Here is a 17,493-nt window from a genome sequence, read left to right as displayed (position 1 = left end):
ACCGTAAGTCTCTTCTCGGAGGGGGGGTCCTCCAGCCCATAATACTACCAGGGGAAAGCCATTCAAGAGCTCCTTGTTCAATTCACTTTTATTTGTATAGCCCTTAATCACCGGTACTGTCTCAAAGGTCTTCAAAGACTGTGTATTTCTGACCCCCCCCCCCCCCCCCCAGAGGGCAATAAAAAACTCCCTTACCTTGTTCTGCTTCCACAGCTCCGATAGGGTGATGCTCAGCTGCAGAAGACCCCCCCCCCCTCCCAGGACCTTCTCTGAGGAGGTCTACACCAGGTCTCTTCATCGGCTGAATAGTGCAGGTGTACTTCTTCTTTCATCACTTTTCTTCTCCTGACAGAACTGGTTCTGTCCTGTTTGATGGTACGGCCAATATTTGCCGTGTGCATCTTGAGGGACAAAGAGCGCCTGAGCTTCTGAGTGGGACCAGAAGGTCTGAACCTCCCTCGACCCACACATGGCCTCCACAGGTCTCAGCATGTCCTGGGTTCTGGGTTCAGCGCTCGGCCACCAGAAGACCGGAGGGGCCGGAGACTCTCTCTGCTCCAGAGGGAACCTGAACTTGGTTCTTGAACAAGGACAATGTCTTTGCACTTTAACACTTATGGTGGCCTTGTATTTATATTTATACTCCTCTTGAACTGTCGTTTGTTTTATCACTGTCATTGTTCGTATGTTAACTTACAATTAATAATTATAGAAGTACTTGAAATAACTTATAATGCTTACTAATTCTGTATGGTATCTTGGTGTAGGGGGATATTCTCACTGCCTGGTTTTGGTTCCAATGTTGGATCAATGGCACAACTTTTCATATGATTATGATATCATTATCCAGATATTGTAACTTATTCTTCCAAATAAAAATGATGATCCAAAACTACAACTCCCAGCAGCACCTTTAACAAGATTGATGGAGCATGTAGAGTGGATCCAACAGCCTACCAGTCGGTAAGTTCCACTGGCAGACTGGTGAATCCACCAGCCTACCAGTTGGTACAGTCCACTGGTGAAACCACCAGCATACCAGTTGGTACAGTCCACTGGTAGGCACATCAGCCTACCAGTTGGTACGGTCCACTGGTAGGCACATCAGCCGTGGGTACGGTCCAGGACGCTGGTAAGCTGCTATCCCACTCTGCTCCTGGGTCGATGTATCCAGTCGTCCCTCTGGCTTTCTGATACTTGTCATCTTTACGACGGTCTGTAAGTGATCTTCCGCTCCCGGCTCCACTGCCTTCGTCGTATTTATTTATACTCCCTGATCACATGAGGCGGTGGTAGGCCGAACTGACTTCCACTGGGGGCTTCAGCAGCGACACCCTGCAGAGCTGTAGGCTGGGGTCCTGGACTCAATGTACTGGGTTCATGAGTTTAGTTAGGGTGTGTGTGTGTGTGTGTGTGCCATAAGGGTCCATGAATGTGTGTTTCTCATTAAGTATTAATTATTAAGTATTGGACATGTGGAACACACACACACACACTCACACATCAAACCTGTGAACATAAACTCATACTGCACATGGAATACAGAATAAAGGACAATCCTGGATCATTTTCTGTCCTGTGGTTTGTGTACTTACAGGTGGGCAACTGCAGGAAAAAGAGGGAGAAAATATGCATATTTCTGCCAATTAGAATAGAATATGTAGCAATGGATTGAATTTATATAGCGCTTTTCTCAAATACGCTTTACAGTGAAGGGGGGACCTCACTAGAATATGTTAGAATAATTATTAATAATATAATAAATAATAAAGCCTATGCATACATCATAAGTGGATCAATGGCATTTGATGGGGCATGGCATAATTTAATCATTAGATTATTGTGTAGGGTATTAGATTGGACACTAATTCAAACAATTAGCACGAAATGGCTTTAACTTGTCGTCTCTAAAATAAACATGAAAGTACAGATACTCGTGTTTATTTTGACGAAGACTCATCGTGTGGCTGCTGGTTGGACCTTCTTTAATAGGTCCATGGGTTGGACCTGGTTGGGTTAAGGTGGCTGTCATCCCACTCAGAAATATCTTATCTGTACAAAGTGGGAATCATCAAATCGCCTTATGAATACATTCATAACATCACTAACAATATAAAGAGCTCCTACGTGGCCATTGGCAGACCCTGCTCTTTTGTGGGAGGGAATGATCGACCTACAAACAGGTGAACTTTACAACTCATCCTGAGATGTAGAGGTAATGGACACTAGTGGATGATGGGACGTATTTACTGCAAAAAACATCTGTGCACCAAAACAGTGAAAATTATAAGAAAAAAATGGGTTTGATAATGTCTTTGCTGTTCACAATCTTAACTGTGTTTATGTAGCCTAGTATTTGTCACTTGCTGAAACCATTATTCGACAATGGACTTTTACAAATATATCAAAAAATAAAATAAATCAATATTTTGCACCAAACGCAACATTGCAGTTGTTCCTCCTCCTACCACGACAGCGGTGGACGGATCCATTCAGACCCCTGGACGGTGGAACCCGTTATCTTTATTCCCTGGTCCCTATGACGTCACAGACCGAACCCTGAGTAGAGGGTGTGACGGTAGAGGGCGTGGCTTTGTGGAAGAGGGCGTGGCTTGGTGACGCATTGCGGATCAATCCTCCGTAGTTTAGCGGACGGCGTGCGACCGGAGAGCTCCCCCCTTCACACAGCACAGTTCGGTCTCCTCTCCCTGCATGCATGCTTCGCAGCGGGAGCCCGGAGCACTGCACACCGCACACTGCACACTGCACGCTGCACGCGGGTGCCCGGTAACCGGGATATGCACGCCCGGTAGGCCCGCCAGGCTGACGGCCGCGCACATTGTCTCTATTGCGCGTGTAACACAGAGTTAGCAGTGAGGCGGGTTGTTTTGTTGAGTCGTAGTCGAGGTGGACGCGGACCGCTCCATTCGTCGCACGCAGCACACACACACACACACACACGCACACACACATTCTGCTGGGAGAGAGTGCGCACTTGTTTTTTCTTTCTCCGGGTGGATCCGATGAGACCCAATCGATACGGATCGATCTTTTTTCTTTCCAACTGTTGCACGGACGCGTGGGAGCGGTGAGGCAGCATGAGTTCGGGACAGGACGAGAGCTCGGTTCGCGTGGCACTGAGGTAAGCGAACCCAACCCACTCAACGTGTGGATCTTCACCTTGCAGGCCGAGGGTGGTGCCCGGTGCTGGTGAGAGCTCCTGTTCTGGGTGGTGCTGGGGGCTGGTGGGTACTACTGGGTGGTGCCAGGGGCTGGTGGGTGGTACTGGGGGCTGCTGAGTGCTGCCCGGTGCGGCAGCACCTGTCAGCGGCTGGCCTCCATCGCATCCGGGCCCTCGGATACCGCTGGATACCAACCCTTGAGGGGCTGCAATATCGCCTTTATCGTCCTGTCCGCGGTGTCTAGCTCAATGATACCGCTATAGCCAGACACCTGTGTAGTGTACTCATATTCCTCCATTACTTCATACCGGTGACTGTTTTTATGAGGCCGTGTAGGGTGGTATAACAAGACCGCAAGGCAGAGGGACGGTGTGATCCGTTTATATCGCTGCTTATGTGTGCAGGCTGCATGTTCTGCATCGCCTGATGGATGAGATCATCTCTGGAAGTGTTAATCGACCAGAGAAAGAAGGAGAGAGATGGGGAAGGGAGTGAGCCGTGGACTTTTGGAGGCAGGGAGAGGGGGAGAGGCAATATAAATCCACCTTGTGTTCTGAGTCTGGAGCCGGGCCACGGCTCCGGGGTTAGTCCTCTGGGCATCCCGTCAAAGACGACTGCTGAGTGACTGGCGGTCGATGAGAGAGGGGCTTGTGTTGACGGGCAGGGGGCGGGCAGGGCGCACTGAACCGGCTGGCTCTTTGTCTCTCCGCGCTGATAGCCCGGCGCTGTCTGGTACACATCGAGAGAGAAGGAGACTTTATTCAGCTGCTGCGTAGCCTGGATGGCCTGTTACAGCCGACCATAGTGAATCAGCAACACATAACAGGGATGGATGGATGGATACACCGTACATGTCTGTTTATGGATGTGCACAAATGTTGAACTGTATGCTGGATCCTACATCCACCCATTAGCACTGTGTTACGCATGTTGGACCACCAAGCACCTGGCACTGCCACACACACACACACACACACACACACACACACACACACACACACACACACACACACACACACACACACACACACACACACACAGTGAACAGAGAGTTAATACAAAACACACGCGTGGGTTTGTGTACATAGGTGGGGGTCGTGGCAGAGGGGACTCTGCTTCCTCTGTTTGAACAGAGGTCAGGTGATCTGTCTGTCAGGTGCTTCTGTGTGTGAAGCAGGCGTGTTTGACATTTGACATGTCTTTAGACACTGTGTGTTGAGTGGGCTGGGAGGACACTCACCACGTAGGGGTTAGACAGTACAGACTAGAGTCAGGTCATTAAGGAGCAGGTAGGGGTTAGACAGTACAGAGACAGGTCATTAAGTAATGGTTTGGGATTTTGGAAGGCCACACTCAGGCCTTTTAGTCCGTCAGTCTGCCAGCCAGTGTACACGGCGTCCTAATGAAGAAGAGTATGAATGAAGGACAGGATGAATGTGCTGTGTTCATAAAATGGGGCCACACACACCCTCCATCAGGGATTGGTCAGTTCTCGTGTTCTTTTCGCACGCCTCCCACTCTTCCTCTGACCTGATTCTCTCCAGCTCTGTCAGAATGTAAACAAGGCCGGCGCTGTAACTCACTCCTTAAGGTGAACAACAGACCGGACATTCCTGATTGCAGCTCGTCTCGTACTGAAGTCAGCGTGCTTACTCACACGGCGCGTCACAGGTCCTGAGTGGCAGGTCCGCCCCGGGGGAAATGCTGTTACGGAGTTACGGAGGGACCCGCTGAACCAGCTCCTGCTGAGGCCGACGGCTCAGAGACTACAGAGCTAACGCCGCGCCGCGCGCTAGTGAGGTGCTACACTCTGTGAATGGTAAACAGACTGCAAACAGCGCTTTTCTAACCAGTGGCCTCTCAAAGCGCTTTACAATATTGCCTCACATTCACCCGTTCATGCACACAGGGCGACAGCCAGCTCGTCAGGAGCAGTTAGGGTGAGGTGTCTCGCTCAGGGAAACCTCGATACTCCGCTAGGAGGAGCCGGGGTTTGAACTAGCAACCTCCTGGTTACCAGCCAACCCGCTCTACCTCCTGAGCCGCATGCGGATACCTGCCGCCCTGTGTTGACGGGCGACCGCTGGACGAGAGGAACGGGAGGGGCGAGGGATCACTCCTTAAAGGTCATGCTCAAGGACGTGTAGGCCTGTGTGAACCTTGCGCTAGCACCTTGGGATGCTACCGCACGGCCCTGAGTGACCAACACCTGCACCCACCTTTTTGGAAGGATTCAACTACAGCCTGCCTACTCACACAACCAACAGGGATGTGTTGGGTTTTGCTGGGGCAGCCGGCTAACACCTTGAGAATAACCTGGGCGCATACGGGTGGCCAAACCCATTGGGGATGGGGGTGGTGGTGGGAGTAATGTAGTGGTGGTGGTAGTAGTAATAGCAATGGTAGTAATGTAATATCGGTGGTAGCGGTAGTGAAAGTAATAACACTGGTAGTAGTAGGAGTGATAGTGGTTGTAGTGATATAGTAGTAGTAATGAAGTAGTTGTAGTAGTTGTAGTAGTAGTAGTAGTGGTAGTAATGTAGGAGTGGTAGTGTTGGTTGTAGTAGTAGTAGTAAAAGTAATAGCAGTGCTGGTAGTAGTAGTAGTAGTAGTAGTAGTAGTAGTAGTAGTAGTAGTAGTAGTAGTAGTCTGAGGACTACACTCGGGGTAATTAAACGGAGACTCTATCCAGCTCGGTTTACCGTTTGCTGCGCGGCTCCGACTCTGAGGGCCGGCGGAGGTGGAGCCCTGAAACCATGGAAACCAGCAGGGATTAATGGAGGAAGATGAGCTGACGGAGGCGGGCAGCTCTCCCCTTAAAGCGCGCCGACTCTCTGGATTACTGGACGACTTAACGACTTAATCACCAGCCGGCGTCGGGACTCAGGTAGCAGAAGATCCCGGGCAACGGCCTCGCTGGGAACCGAGCCACGCCGCTGTCCACCTCGCGTGGATCACTCATCACCTTTAATCCTAAAACCATTCCCATCTCCTGGTTGGAGAGGCACGTCTAAGCCTGTCTGATAATTGGTTCCGCTGTTTACTGCAGCAGATACAGTCGCCCTTTGTGTCGGTCGAACCTTGAAAGGGCGTATGGGGTAGAGATGAAAGTCTATGGGTCTATGCTCTGATCTGATACCATCACATGACTTGCTCATTTACTAAACATCGCTGTCATCGCAAATGAACCCTTCAATAAGAACAAGTGCTGTCAGCAGTTACAGTTGCTAGATGCTATATCGATATACTTGGTATCGGCTGATACTCAAATTCTGGAATCGGTATTGGGAAGGAAAAAATTTGCTATCGGACCGTCTCTGCATATGGGATGGAAACACTGATTCTGGATGGCTTGGCGCCATCGTCGACCATGGGAAATGTTGGAGCGAAGTGAGGATGCAGACTGTATGTTGAGGCTGAAGAGCAGAATGGGTCTGTTTCCAAACACAAAGGAAACACAAAGAGGTGTGCTGTTGTGTTTCCTCACCAGAGGTCGAGCGGGAGCTGAACCCTGTAGGGTCCTCCAGCGCTTCGCGTGGGAGAGGGTGGAGGGATGGAGAGGGAGGGAGGGAGGGGGGAGAGACCTCCTGGGACACACTCACTAGGCTGTCTACCTATAGAGTCGATATCCTTTGTCGATAGTCTCTCACATACTCACTCTGTGTGTGTGTGTGTGTGTGTGTGTGTGTGTGTGTGTGTGTGTGTGTGTGTGTGTGTGTGTGTGTGTGTGTGTGTGTGTGTGTGTGTGTGTGTGTGTGTGTGTGTGTGTGTGTGTGTTATTGACTGCCAGTGTAAGGTCCGCTTGCTCTGTTCGTCTTTGTCTGATTATTTCTAAACTTGTTCTCGTCTGTTTATTGCTGCGTCTGCCGCTCTTTTGAATTGTAATTTTGCATTTAGAGACTTTATCTCTCAACTTCACACTCTGACTCGTATGAATGTGTACTGTTCACCTGAGGACAACTCCGGGGAGTTTCAGTGTTTACGCTGAAACAACATCTGATATCCGTTTGATGTCATTTAAAGTTCAGAAAAACAATCGGTTTATTGTCTAGAAAATTAACACAAGGAGGTGCACTCCTACATGAGAATGTACCAGAGCATCTTAAACAATGCTGTAGTCAACACTGTACACACCACAGGTGTGTAGTGGGCATTGTAGACACTGTAGATCAGAGGAGCAGAGGGTCCATCATTCTGTCTAACCTTGGCTCCCTGCGGGTGGTTTCAGAGTGCTACCCAGAGGTCTATAAATACACAGCCACCCCTGGGTCCCCTCAAAGTGAGCGTCTTGATTCCATGATGGCTACATCATGACTCTGAATGGACTCGGGTTCATAGCGCTACGGCGCCTCAGCTAGCTCGGCATGCTAGCCTTTAAATACAAACCCCGTTACCGGTGGCTACTTACTATTTAGAGACTAACAGGGATTTATCTGTTTGTTGTCTTTTTTTAGAAGCAGGTCGGGTTAGACAGTACAGATATAGTTCATTAAGAAGCAGGTAGGGGTTAGACAGTACAGAGAGGTCATTACAGAGCAGTTAGGGGTTAGACAGTAGGAGGCCTTCAGGTAGACAGAAATTAGAGAATCGAACCCGGTAACTCTCAGCTTCAGGTCAATCCCCTAAACCGCTAGTTATCCCGCCGCCATTCTTAGTGTACCGGTATCTCTCCTTTTGATTTGAGAAGAGATGGTACTCAAGAGGAAGTGAAACCGGTACAGAGCACCAGATGATGATACAGGACACATCCATAAACACAACATGAGTCATTCCCTGACCTCAGGGTCCAGCGCCCCCCATGGGGGCGAAAATGTTGACTTTTCCCCGCTGGAAAGTCATACAATGGAGCCAGTGAGGTCCAGACCACCGGACCTCCTGTCCCACGCCCACCCCCCCCCACTCTGTATGGGGACAGTGTTCTCTCTCTCTCTCTCTCTCTCTCTCTCTCTCTCTCTCTCTCTCTCTCTCTCTCTCTCTCTCTCTCTCTCTCTCTCTCTCTCTCTCTCTCTCTCTCTCTCTCTCTCTCTCTCTCTCTCTCTCTCTCTCTCTCTCTCTCTCTCTCTCTCTCTCTGCCCACACGTTAACCCTCAGCCTGTAAATAGCCTCCAGTCGACCGCAGAGCGCCCGAGGGCCGTAGTTACGCCGTAACCTCCGACGCAAGCAGGACTCAGCACATTCCTCCCCCCCACGCTTCTGCAGCGACGCATCAGCATCACACACACACTCCGCCAGGCGTGGCAGCCTGCGTGGAAGGAGAGACACACGCATGCTAACGTGTGTGTGCACTACGCCCCTCTAATTACTAATTAGGCTGTTTACCGCTTCTCTTTGTTTTTCTGTGCTGCGACTTGTTCTCTCTCTCTCTGTCTCTGTCTGTCTGTCTGTCTGTCTGTCTGTCTGTCTGTCTGTCTGTCTGTCTGTCTGTCTGTCTGTCTGTCTGTCTGTCTGTCTGTCTGTCTGTCTGTCTGTCTGTCTCTGTCCTCTCTTTAGATATCTTTCTCTCTCTGTATAGCTCTCTATATCGAGATGGCTCGCTCTGTCTCTCTCTTACTATATTGTTGGACCTATCTCTCCATTTCCACATCTATTTATCTCTCCATCCCTCCATTCTCTCCCGCTATGTCTCTAATTCTCTCGCTTTCTGCATCTATATCGAACTCCATCTCTCTTCAGCTATATCTCCCTCTTCTCTAGATTTCTCTTCAGCTACATCTCTCCTCTCTCCCTACGTCTCTCTACCTGTATCTCCCTCTCTCCCTATATCTCATTCTCTTTCTACCTGTATCTCCCTCTCTCCCTATATCTCATTGGCTCTCTACCTGTATCTCCCTCTTTCCTACATCTCATTGTCTCTCTACCTAGTCTAGTCTGTCTTACATATTTTTGATAAGGCAATATGTAAAGCGTCTTAGAGTACCATATTAAGCGCTATATAAATTTCATTTATTATTATGATTATTATTACCTGGATCTCCCTCTTTCCTACATCTCATTGTCTCTCTACCTGTATCTCCCTCTTTCCTACATCTCATTGTCTCTCTAACTGTATCTCCCTCTCTCCCTATATCTCATTGTCTCTCTACCTGTATCTCCCTCTCTCCCTTTATCTCATTGTCTTTCTACCTGTATCTCCCTCTCTCCCTATATTTCATTGTCTCTCTACCTGTATCTCCCTCTCTCCCTATATCTCATTGTCTCTACCTGTATCTCCCTCTCTCCCTATATCTCATTGTCTCTACCTGTATCTCCCTATATCTCATTGTCTCTACCTGTATCTCCCTCTCTTTCTATATCTCATTGTCTCTATCTGTATCTCCCTCTCTCTCCCTATATCTCATTGTCTCTCTACCTGTATCTCTCTCTCTCCCTATATCTCATTGTCTCTACCTGTATCTCCATCTCTCCCTATATCTCATTGTCTCTCTACCTGTATCTCCCTCTCTCCCTATATCTCATTGTCTCTCTACCTGTATCTCTCTCTCTCTCCCTATATCTCATTGTCTCTACCTGTATCTCTCTCTCTCTCCCTATATCTCATTGTCTCTACCTGTATCTCTCTCTCTCCCTATATCTCATTGTCTCTCTACCTGTATCTCCCTCTCTCCCTATATCTCATTGTCTCTACCTGTATCTCTCTCTCTCCCTGTATCTCATTGTCTCTACCTGTATCTCCCTCTCTCCCTATATCTCATTGTCTCTACCTGTATCTCCCTCTCTCCCAATATCTCATTGTCTCTCTACCTGCATCTCCCTCTCTCCCTATATCTCATTGTCTCTACCTGTATCTCCCTCTCTCCCTATATCTCATTGTCTCTACCTGTATCTCCCTCTCTCCCTATATCTCATTGTCTCTACCTGTATCTCCCTCTCTCCCTATATCTCATTGTCTCTACCTGTATCTCTCTCTCTCCCTGTATCTCATTGTCTCTACCTGTATCTCCCTCTCTCCCTATATCTCATTGTCTCTACCTGTATCTCCCTCTCTCCCTATATCTCATTGTCTCTCTACCTGCATCTCCCTCTCTCCCTATATCTCATTGTCTCTACCTGTATCTCCCTCTCTCCCTATATCTCACATTCTCTCTCTGTATCTCCCTCTCTCCCTATATCTCATTGTCTCTACCTGTATCTCCCTCTCTCCCAATATCTCATTGTCTCTCTACCTGCATCTCCCTCTCTCCCTATATCTCATTGTCTCTACCTGTATCTCCCTCTCTCCCTATATCTCATTGTCTCTACCTGTATCTCCCTCTCTCCCTATATCTCATTGTCTCTACCTGTATCTCCCTCTCTCCCTATATCTCATTGTCTCTACCTGTATCTCTCTCTCTCCCTGTATCTCATTGTCTCTACCTGTATCTCCCTCTCTCCCTATATCTCATTGTCTCTACCTGTATCTCCCTCTCTCCCTATATCTCATTGTCTCTCTACCTGCATCTCCCTCTCTCCCTATATCTCATTGTCTCTACCTGTATCTCCCTCTCTCCCTATATCTCATTGTCTCTACCTGTATCTCCCTCTCTCCCTATATCTCATTGTCTCTACCTGTATCTCCCTCTCTCCCTATATCTCATTGTCTCTACCTGTATCTCCCTCTCTCTCTATATCTCATTGTCTCTCTACCTGTATCTCCCTCTCTCTCTATATCTCATTGTCTCTCTACCTGTATCTCCCTCTCTCCCTATATCTCATTGTCTCTCGACCTGTATCTCTCTCTCTCTATATCTCATTGTCTCTCTACCTGTATCTCCCTCTCTCCCTATATCTCATTGTCTCTACCTGTATCTCCCTCTCTCCCTATATCTCATTGTCTCTACCTGTATCTCCCTCTCTCCCTATATCTCATTGTCTCTATCTGTATCTCCCTCTCTCTCCCTATATCTCATTGTCTCTACCTGTATCTCCCTCTCTCCCTATGTCTCATTGTCTCTCTACCTGTATCTCCCTCTCTCCCTATATCTCTTTCTCTCTCTAACTGCTCCACACACGTCGGCCTGTCGACTCAGGATACTGGTGTTACTGGACGTCAACCCCCCCCGCCCAGTTGAACCCCTCCCTGCTCCCCCCCCCTCCTCCTCCGTGTCCCCGTGGGAGCTGCTCCCCCAGCACCACAAATACCCCCGGCGGACCGCTCCGCCCCCCCCCCCCCGCCTCCCCTCCAGCGGCCGTATCCGTTATAGACCGCAGACGTCCGCAAATAGACAGCAGGGCTCCTAATAGCCCCCCCCCCCAGAGGAGACCCCTAACTTAGCGTGTGTCACGGGGCCCTGGCGGGCGGTAAGCAGACCCCTGGCGCTGGACACGGACACCGGCAGCGGCCCACTGGCTCCGCAGCCCCCCGGGTTAAATAAAACCACGCCAGACACGCGGCCTGACACCTCCAGGTGTGTGTGTGTGTGTGTGTGTGTGTGTGTGTGTGTGTGTGTGTGTGTGTGTGTGTGTGTGTGTGTGTGTGTGTGTGTGTGTGTGTGTGTGTGTGTGTGTGTGTGTTCTCATTGGCCCTGGGTTCATGTTGTGCCGGTGGCTATTCGTGCAAATGGGTATACCTGCATGCAAGCACATACACACACACACATGCACACACTCAACTACACATACATGCACAAACTAAACTACACACACTTAACTAAACTCAGCTGCGGGCTGGCCTTTGTCTCTCTGGGCCGTGGGCTCTGGGGGGCCCGGGGGGGCCCAGGGGCCCAGAGTTGACACAGCAAGGCTCCCCGTGTCAACTGCCCTCGGTCCAGTGGACCTGCAGCCCAGACCTGATGTGGGGGGGGGGGGGGGGGGGGGGGGGGGGGGGGGGTTTGACTCGGAGCCTAAAGGTCCTGGGTTAGAGTCCTGAGGACGATAACCTGACCCCTGCGTTCTACTCTACTTAAGGACTAAAATAATGGCTTAACACCAACGGGGGGAGGGTTGGTGCAGGGTAATAGGGGGTTTAGGTTCTGGGTTCAATACCCAAAGTCCACCGCCCACCTGCATACGTCCCTGAGCAAGATGTCCTCCCCTACCCCTACCTGCTCCTCAATGACTTCATTCTCTTCATGCCTCTGGGTGAAGCATCTCCTAAATGGATCACTAGTCAACAGAATATGGACTGCATAGCCTCCCCCCCACTACCCCACGCCCCTCTTATGCACCGAGTGTATGTTGTACGTCCTTGAACATTAAAAGAGGAACAGTGTGTTCCTCTTTCTTCTGACAAATGTACTTATTGTAAGTCGATTTGGATAATAGCGTCTGCTGAATGCCCTGAATGTAAATGTGGATGTAAAGATTGAAGGATAGCAGATAGCATTGCCCAGCTGTGCGTGTGTGCAGCTGACGCGTGCCATGAAGTGTTGAGGTGTGAGGCTGTGAGGATGTGGTGTGGCATATCCTTCCTTTATCTATGTTTAGGATCCAAGAGCTTTATTCAACCAGCCGCCATCTTGGTTCTTAACATTAGCTGAGGTGTGGCACTGAGCCAGCTAGCGTTTAGAACCAAGATGGAGCCCCAGAAAATGAGACTCACCCCAGCATCGTTACCATGTTAGCCTGTCATTACTGCGGCGGAGTTGCTGAAATTAGCCGAATAGCACAGTGTGTGTGTGTGTGTGGATGCCGTATTGTTTACCTGCTGTATTTCAACCAACTAGTTATAGACACGTGTTGTTGAGATGACAGCTACTAGTGTGACATGAGTAACACACACACACCACTCACACACACTCAGCACAACCTGTTTTTGAACCCCCCCCCCCTCCCCCATGGCCCGTGAGCGGTGAGCTTGGCTCCACGACCTTTGACCTCCCAGGAAGCAGTAAAGCTGTTGATCTGAAGGCTGTCAGCCTGCCTGTCTGTCATCTAGCTGAACTGCGTGCGTTTGTGTGAATTGCGTTGGGTAAATACAATTTGAATTGAATTCATGTTTAAAGATGTCATGTGAAGCCTCGTAAGTCTCACCACTACGTTTGTTGGTTTGAGTCCCTCTCAGTCACCTTTAAATTCATCATTGTGGATAATGAGAAGCCGGGTCAAGCTATCTCCTCCTTGCACAACCCTCTGTTGACCATGTGACCAGCCTGGCCCATTGGGCATGTTTAATTCCTTCCCATTTTATCTGAAAGGCATTGATGGGGTTCTTGAATTGATAAACACTGAATGTAGGTCAGCGGTTTAGTTTATAGACGCCTTGACTCACTGATCACTCCTTACCCAGCACTGGTCAGCTGGTATGAATGTCCCAAAGTGTGCAGCCTCTTCCTCTGGTGTGTAGAACGTGTAACTGGCAATCCACTGAAACACAGTACTGGTTTAGTTCTGGTTTCCATCGTCCTTGGCGCTGTAGGGAAAACATTTCTTTAAAGCTGATATCGATGATAACATGTTTTCCTCTGAACTGGCTGATCTGGCTTGTTCTGTTTTGTTTCTGGGTGGAAATGTTTGTTTTGTTTGTCGTCTGCCATTTATTTATTTATTAAGATAATCTTCTGAACAGGAAGGATATAAGTAGGTGGTGTGTGTGTGTGTGTGTGTGCGTGTGTGTGTGTCTGGGGGAGGGGGGGGGGGGGGGGTGCTGGTGGTGTTGGTTTCCACTGGTTTTCTCCGTCTCCATAGCGACGGGCTGGACTCCACCTGTGCTGAGGTCCGTGCAGCGGGCGCCTCTCCGTCAGAACAGCTTCTGTTTACGTTGGAGGGGATTGAACCGAGTGGGGCCAGAAGGTTCCGTTAAGTCCTCCACTTCCCAGGAGTGGGACGATTCACCGTACAACGGTAGTTACTGTAGTTACGGTAGTCACTGTAGTTACTGTAAACAGACATGGCCGGTGAACACAGATTACACCAGAGCTAGAGGGGGCATTTACAGAGGGAAACACGTGTGGCTGGCTGGCTGGGGCAACTGTTGTGTTGATAGCATGCGGTGTGAGATACACATGCTATCTGTTAGCTTAGCTTTCGTTTTTCGCATAGCACACCGTTGACATGCTAGCAGGGTAATGCACTGTGGCAATTAGCATGCTAACATGCTAATACTTGCAAAGTTTCAATGTTTTGCAAGCGAACGGCTGAATGGACGTGGGACTCAGGCAGTTAACTTATTATCATGTTGGATGCACAATTACAACAAAATAATCTGCAAACACACAAATAGGACTGTGATCATGATCACTGACTTTCATTAGGGTGTGATGTGATGGAGGACTCCGCAGGCCTGTGGTCTGCAGAGGTTACTAGACGTGGATCTGTTCTCTAACTATACACTGTTCCTCACATGAGATCCGCTGAAAAGTCGGTGCTCATCAGACGGCAGTGAAATCCATTTTGTAAAAAAAAAGAGCGTGTGAGCGAGGAAAGCAAAGCAGAATCCAACCGAACGCTTGGCAGAAATCGATATAAACCAGTGTTCTTGCCTGGGCACTAGACAGTCCTGTGTTTTTATTTATCTTTAATCATTCTCAGTCTCAGAGCGGAGCGTTTGATCTGTCGGCCGCTGCTCCTCTTGCACAACTTAAAGCAGCCTCAAGGGCCCCGGCTTTAGTCTTGGGAAATAAAAGGATTAAAGTGTAACCATGTGGCAAACAGTCAACAGTACGGCTGGAGAACGGGCTGTATCGTCTTACTGAGCGCTTTGGGAAGCTGTATGCTAACATAACTGGTATTTAGTATGTTTTGAACGCTAAGCCTTTGGTAAACATCTCTCAGAGTAATACACACATGACGTAACACTCCTGGTCCCAGTGTTATGCAACCCTGCTGACGATAGCTTACCTGTGCGTTAGTAGCCCTCGGCTATTGGCTAACAGTTATGTAGGAATCACACCTCTCAAGCATCCAGAAGTGGGCGAACCCAAACTCTAACCCTGCAATGCATCGTGAGAGTTTTGTAGGTGATTCTCCACCATAGGACTCCTGAGAGTTGCAGTAGAGTCCTAACTCAACGTGACTACGACGTGACCTAGGCCAGCCTCTGTCTGGTCAGGTCTCGCATGAGAGGCTGTATGGTATTTTCAAACACAACAATGTCTCCCCACAAGGACGAATCATATCATGATTTATCACCAAACAATGACCAGAGAACCCTTAATACTAACACGATAACGAACATTCGAATAGTCCTCTGCTCCCAAAATGGAGGCGGTCATTGCGATGTGACGTAAATGCCAAACGGACTGCATTTATAGACGGACACTGTTCTAACCAATGGCCACTCGAAGCGCTTTCAGATACTGCCCAAAATTCACCCATTCATTCAAACATTCACATACCAACGGCGGTGGCAGCCATGCAAGGCGACAGCCAGCTTGTCCGGAGCAGTGAGGTTGAGGTGTCCTGCTCGAGGACACCTCGACACTCAGCTAGGAGGAACCGGGAATCGAACTAGCAACCTTCCCATTACAAGCCAACCCGCTCTACCTCCAGAGCCACATGTCACCCACACGTACAAGCCTTATTGACCTTTGAGACCCAATACATTGGTTCATATGATATTATTACGTTGGGTGACGCAGAATGTTTCTTAAAAGCAGTTTTAAGGGACATTATCTCCCTGTGATTTCCGGGCGGCTGTGAGGTGGATGCCACGGTGACGTCTCTGAGGAGGGGTTAGGAGGTCCTGTCGCGTCTGCGTCTCATCAGTCTGACATCTTCAGCTCTCTGGTGCCCAGTCACATCCTGCTGGAATCGGATTAGGCCTTTAATTCCCCCCCCCACCCCCCCGCCGCCGCCCATGGCGGTTACCGTGGCAACCCCTCCTCCTCCACAGAAGGATGGGAGGATAAACTGCAAGTTTGCATGCAGGTTTAACAGCGAGGGACACTGGAGGCTGCCGCTAGTTATAGTCATAATAATGAGGATTATGAATGTCAGGGGATGCACACACACACATGACGTGATGGATCACATTGAAATATTTCAAAGCGTACAAAACAGCATAAAATAAACTGCAGGGATTGATGATCCCTTTGTTGCTGGGAGTATTCATCCCCACTGGGAGACTGTTGTGCTACGTTGTGTGAGACCTGGTTGGGGTGGGGCGGGGTAGTATATCCACGGGGTACATCTAGGCCTGTGTATTGTCTGCTGCGAGATCTCCCGCGTCACCATGGCTACGGCCACGCCACTGTATTCAAACGCACACGCACACGCACACACACAAAAGCCACAGAGGTGGTCAGCCTTTACACTTTAACTCAAACGGACAGCATGGCATTAAGCTCAACACACTGGCTCCTCCCATCCTGGTCCCAGCCAATCATGCGAGCTATTTATGGTCCAGGCCACGCCTCTCTGCAGGTCTTTTTTTGGTGTTCTGTTGCAGGATGATTCAACGCTTATTTCTTCCATTTTTAATGAGGGGATGACGATCGATCTTCACATCACTCAGAGAAGAGACCACTCACTTACTAGATAACATACTCTCTCTATTGCTCTCTCTCTCTCCGCCTCTTTATGCATCGTCCTCTCTGTCTCTCTACCTCTGTTGTTCTACAGCAGCGTCGAGATTGTAATTATATAAGAGTGTAACATTGATTGTACTTGCAAATAGAATTCCCTCTCTCTCAATGATTGATATGGACGTTGTTGCGGCAGGTCGGGGCGTGTCCCCTGCTTCATGACATAACCCAGTCCTCCCAGTCCCCTGACGCCCCCCCCTCTAACCTGGTCTCCACAGTGCAGACGGTGCTCTCTTCTCATTGGGAGTAGTGAGGCGGGCACCTTGATGTCCCTGCGGTTCAGGCGGAACGGAGCGCTCTGGGAACAAAGGGAACAAATGGGATTTTAGGAATTTCCCGTTGCTCAAACTCTGAAATGAGATGTCTCTCCCTTGAGGGCACTGTACAGCACACATTTATACTGTCTGAGGCGCTGGAGAGGACGGATGAAAACCATTTCAGGCAAAGGCTGGTTTTGAAACCTGAGAGTTGGCTGTGATTCAGTGGGAGGCTGAGTGAGGCTGTGGTCTCGGTACAACATTGTTCTGCAATGTGTGCAACGTGTTTAAACACGGTATGGACCGGCACCCAGATGATAGCCACTATCACAAGCTGATATTAACGACGAAAGGCACACACAGTCGGACAGTAACAAAAGAGGAATGGCAGTCTATCTGTTTCTATGTGCTTGTAGCAACCGGCATTAGATTCCTGAGCTAGACACTGGATCAGGCTTATTTCTGCTGAATCTGTTCTAATGTTTGGTACAGAGGATGAATTCAAAGACATTTGCTCCTGGAACCGTTTTTTTGCCGAGTCATCCTGTCATTAAGCGAGACTCACTGGTCGTTGTAGTATGACGAGGCTAAACTACGATCCACTCTGTTGAGTGG

The 17,493-nt window shown here is 49.2% G+C and overlaps 2 protein-coding genes across 9 annotated transcripts in view; both read left to right on the top strand.

The window, feature by feature from the left end:
* Nucleotides 1-898, top strand: part of LOC115550332 (proton myo-inositol cotransporter) — an 11,069-nt gene extending 10,171 nt beyond the window's left edge. For all 3 annotated transcript variants that reach the window (XM_030365265.1, XM_030365264.1, XM_030365263.1), the window contains 2 exons: nucleotides 1-3; nucleotides 214-898. The exon at nucleotides 1-3 is cut by the window's left edge. The gene's annotated coding sequence lies outside the window, so the exon portion shown is untranslated. The remainder of the gene's footprint in view (nucleotides 4-213) is intronic.
* A 1,750-nt stretch (nucleotides 899-2,648) lies between these two features.
* The window catches only part of kif21a (kinesin family member 21A), a 56,357-nt gene continuing 41,512 nt past the window's right edge, over nucleotides 2,649-17,493 (top strand). For 3 of the 6 annotated variants that reach the window (XM_030365232.1, XM_030365234.1, XM_030365229.1), the window contains exon 1: nucleotides 2,654-3,142. In XM_030365232.1, coding sequence (XP_030221092.1) covers nucleotides 3,099-3,142 — 44 coding nt within the window. In that variant the 5' untranslated portion in view covers nucleotides 2,654-3,098. Of the gene's footprint in view, nucleotides 3,143-4,747; nucleotides 5,002-17,493 lie in introns of those variants that run through there. The other 3 variants (XM_030365235.1, XM_030365230.1, XM_030365233.1) reach the window with 3 other exon arrangements.

The sequence above is a fragment of the Gadus morhua genome, chromosome 9 (assembly GCF_902167405.1).
Source record: "Gadus morhua chromosome 9, gadMor3.0, whole genome shotgun sequence".
In the NCBI taxonomy this organism is placed as follows: Eukaryota; Metazoa; Chordata; class Actinopteri; order Gadiformes; family Gadidae; genus Gadus; species Gadus morhua.
Note: the sequence above shows the minus strand (reverse complement) of the source record. Positions and strands in the feature narration are given on the sequence as shown.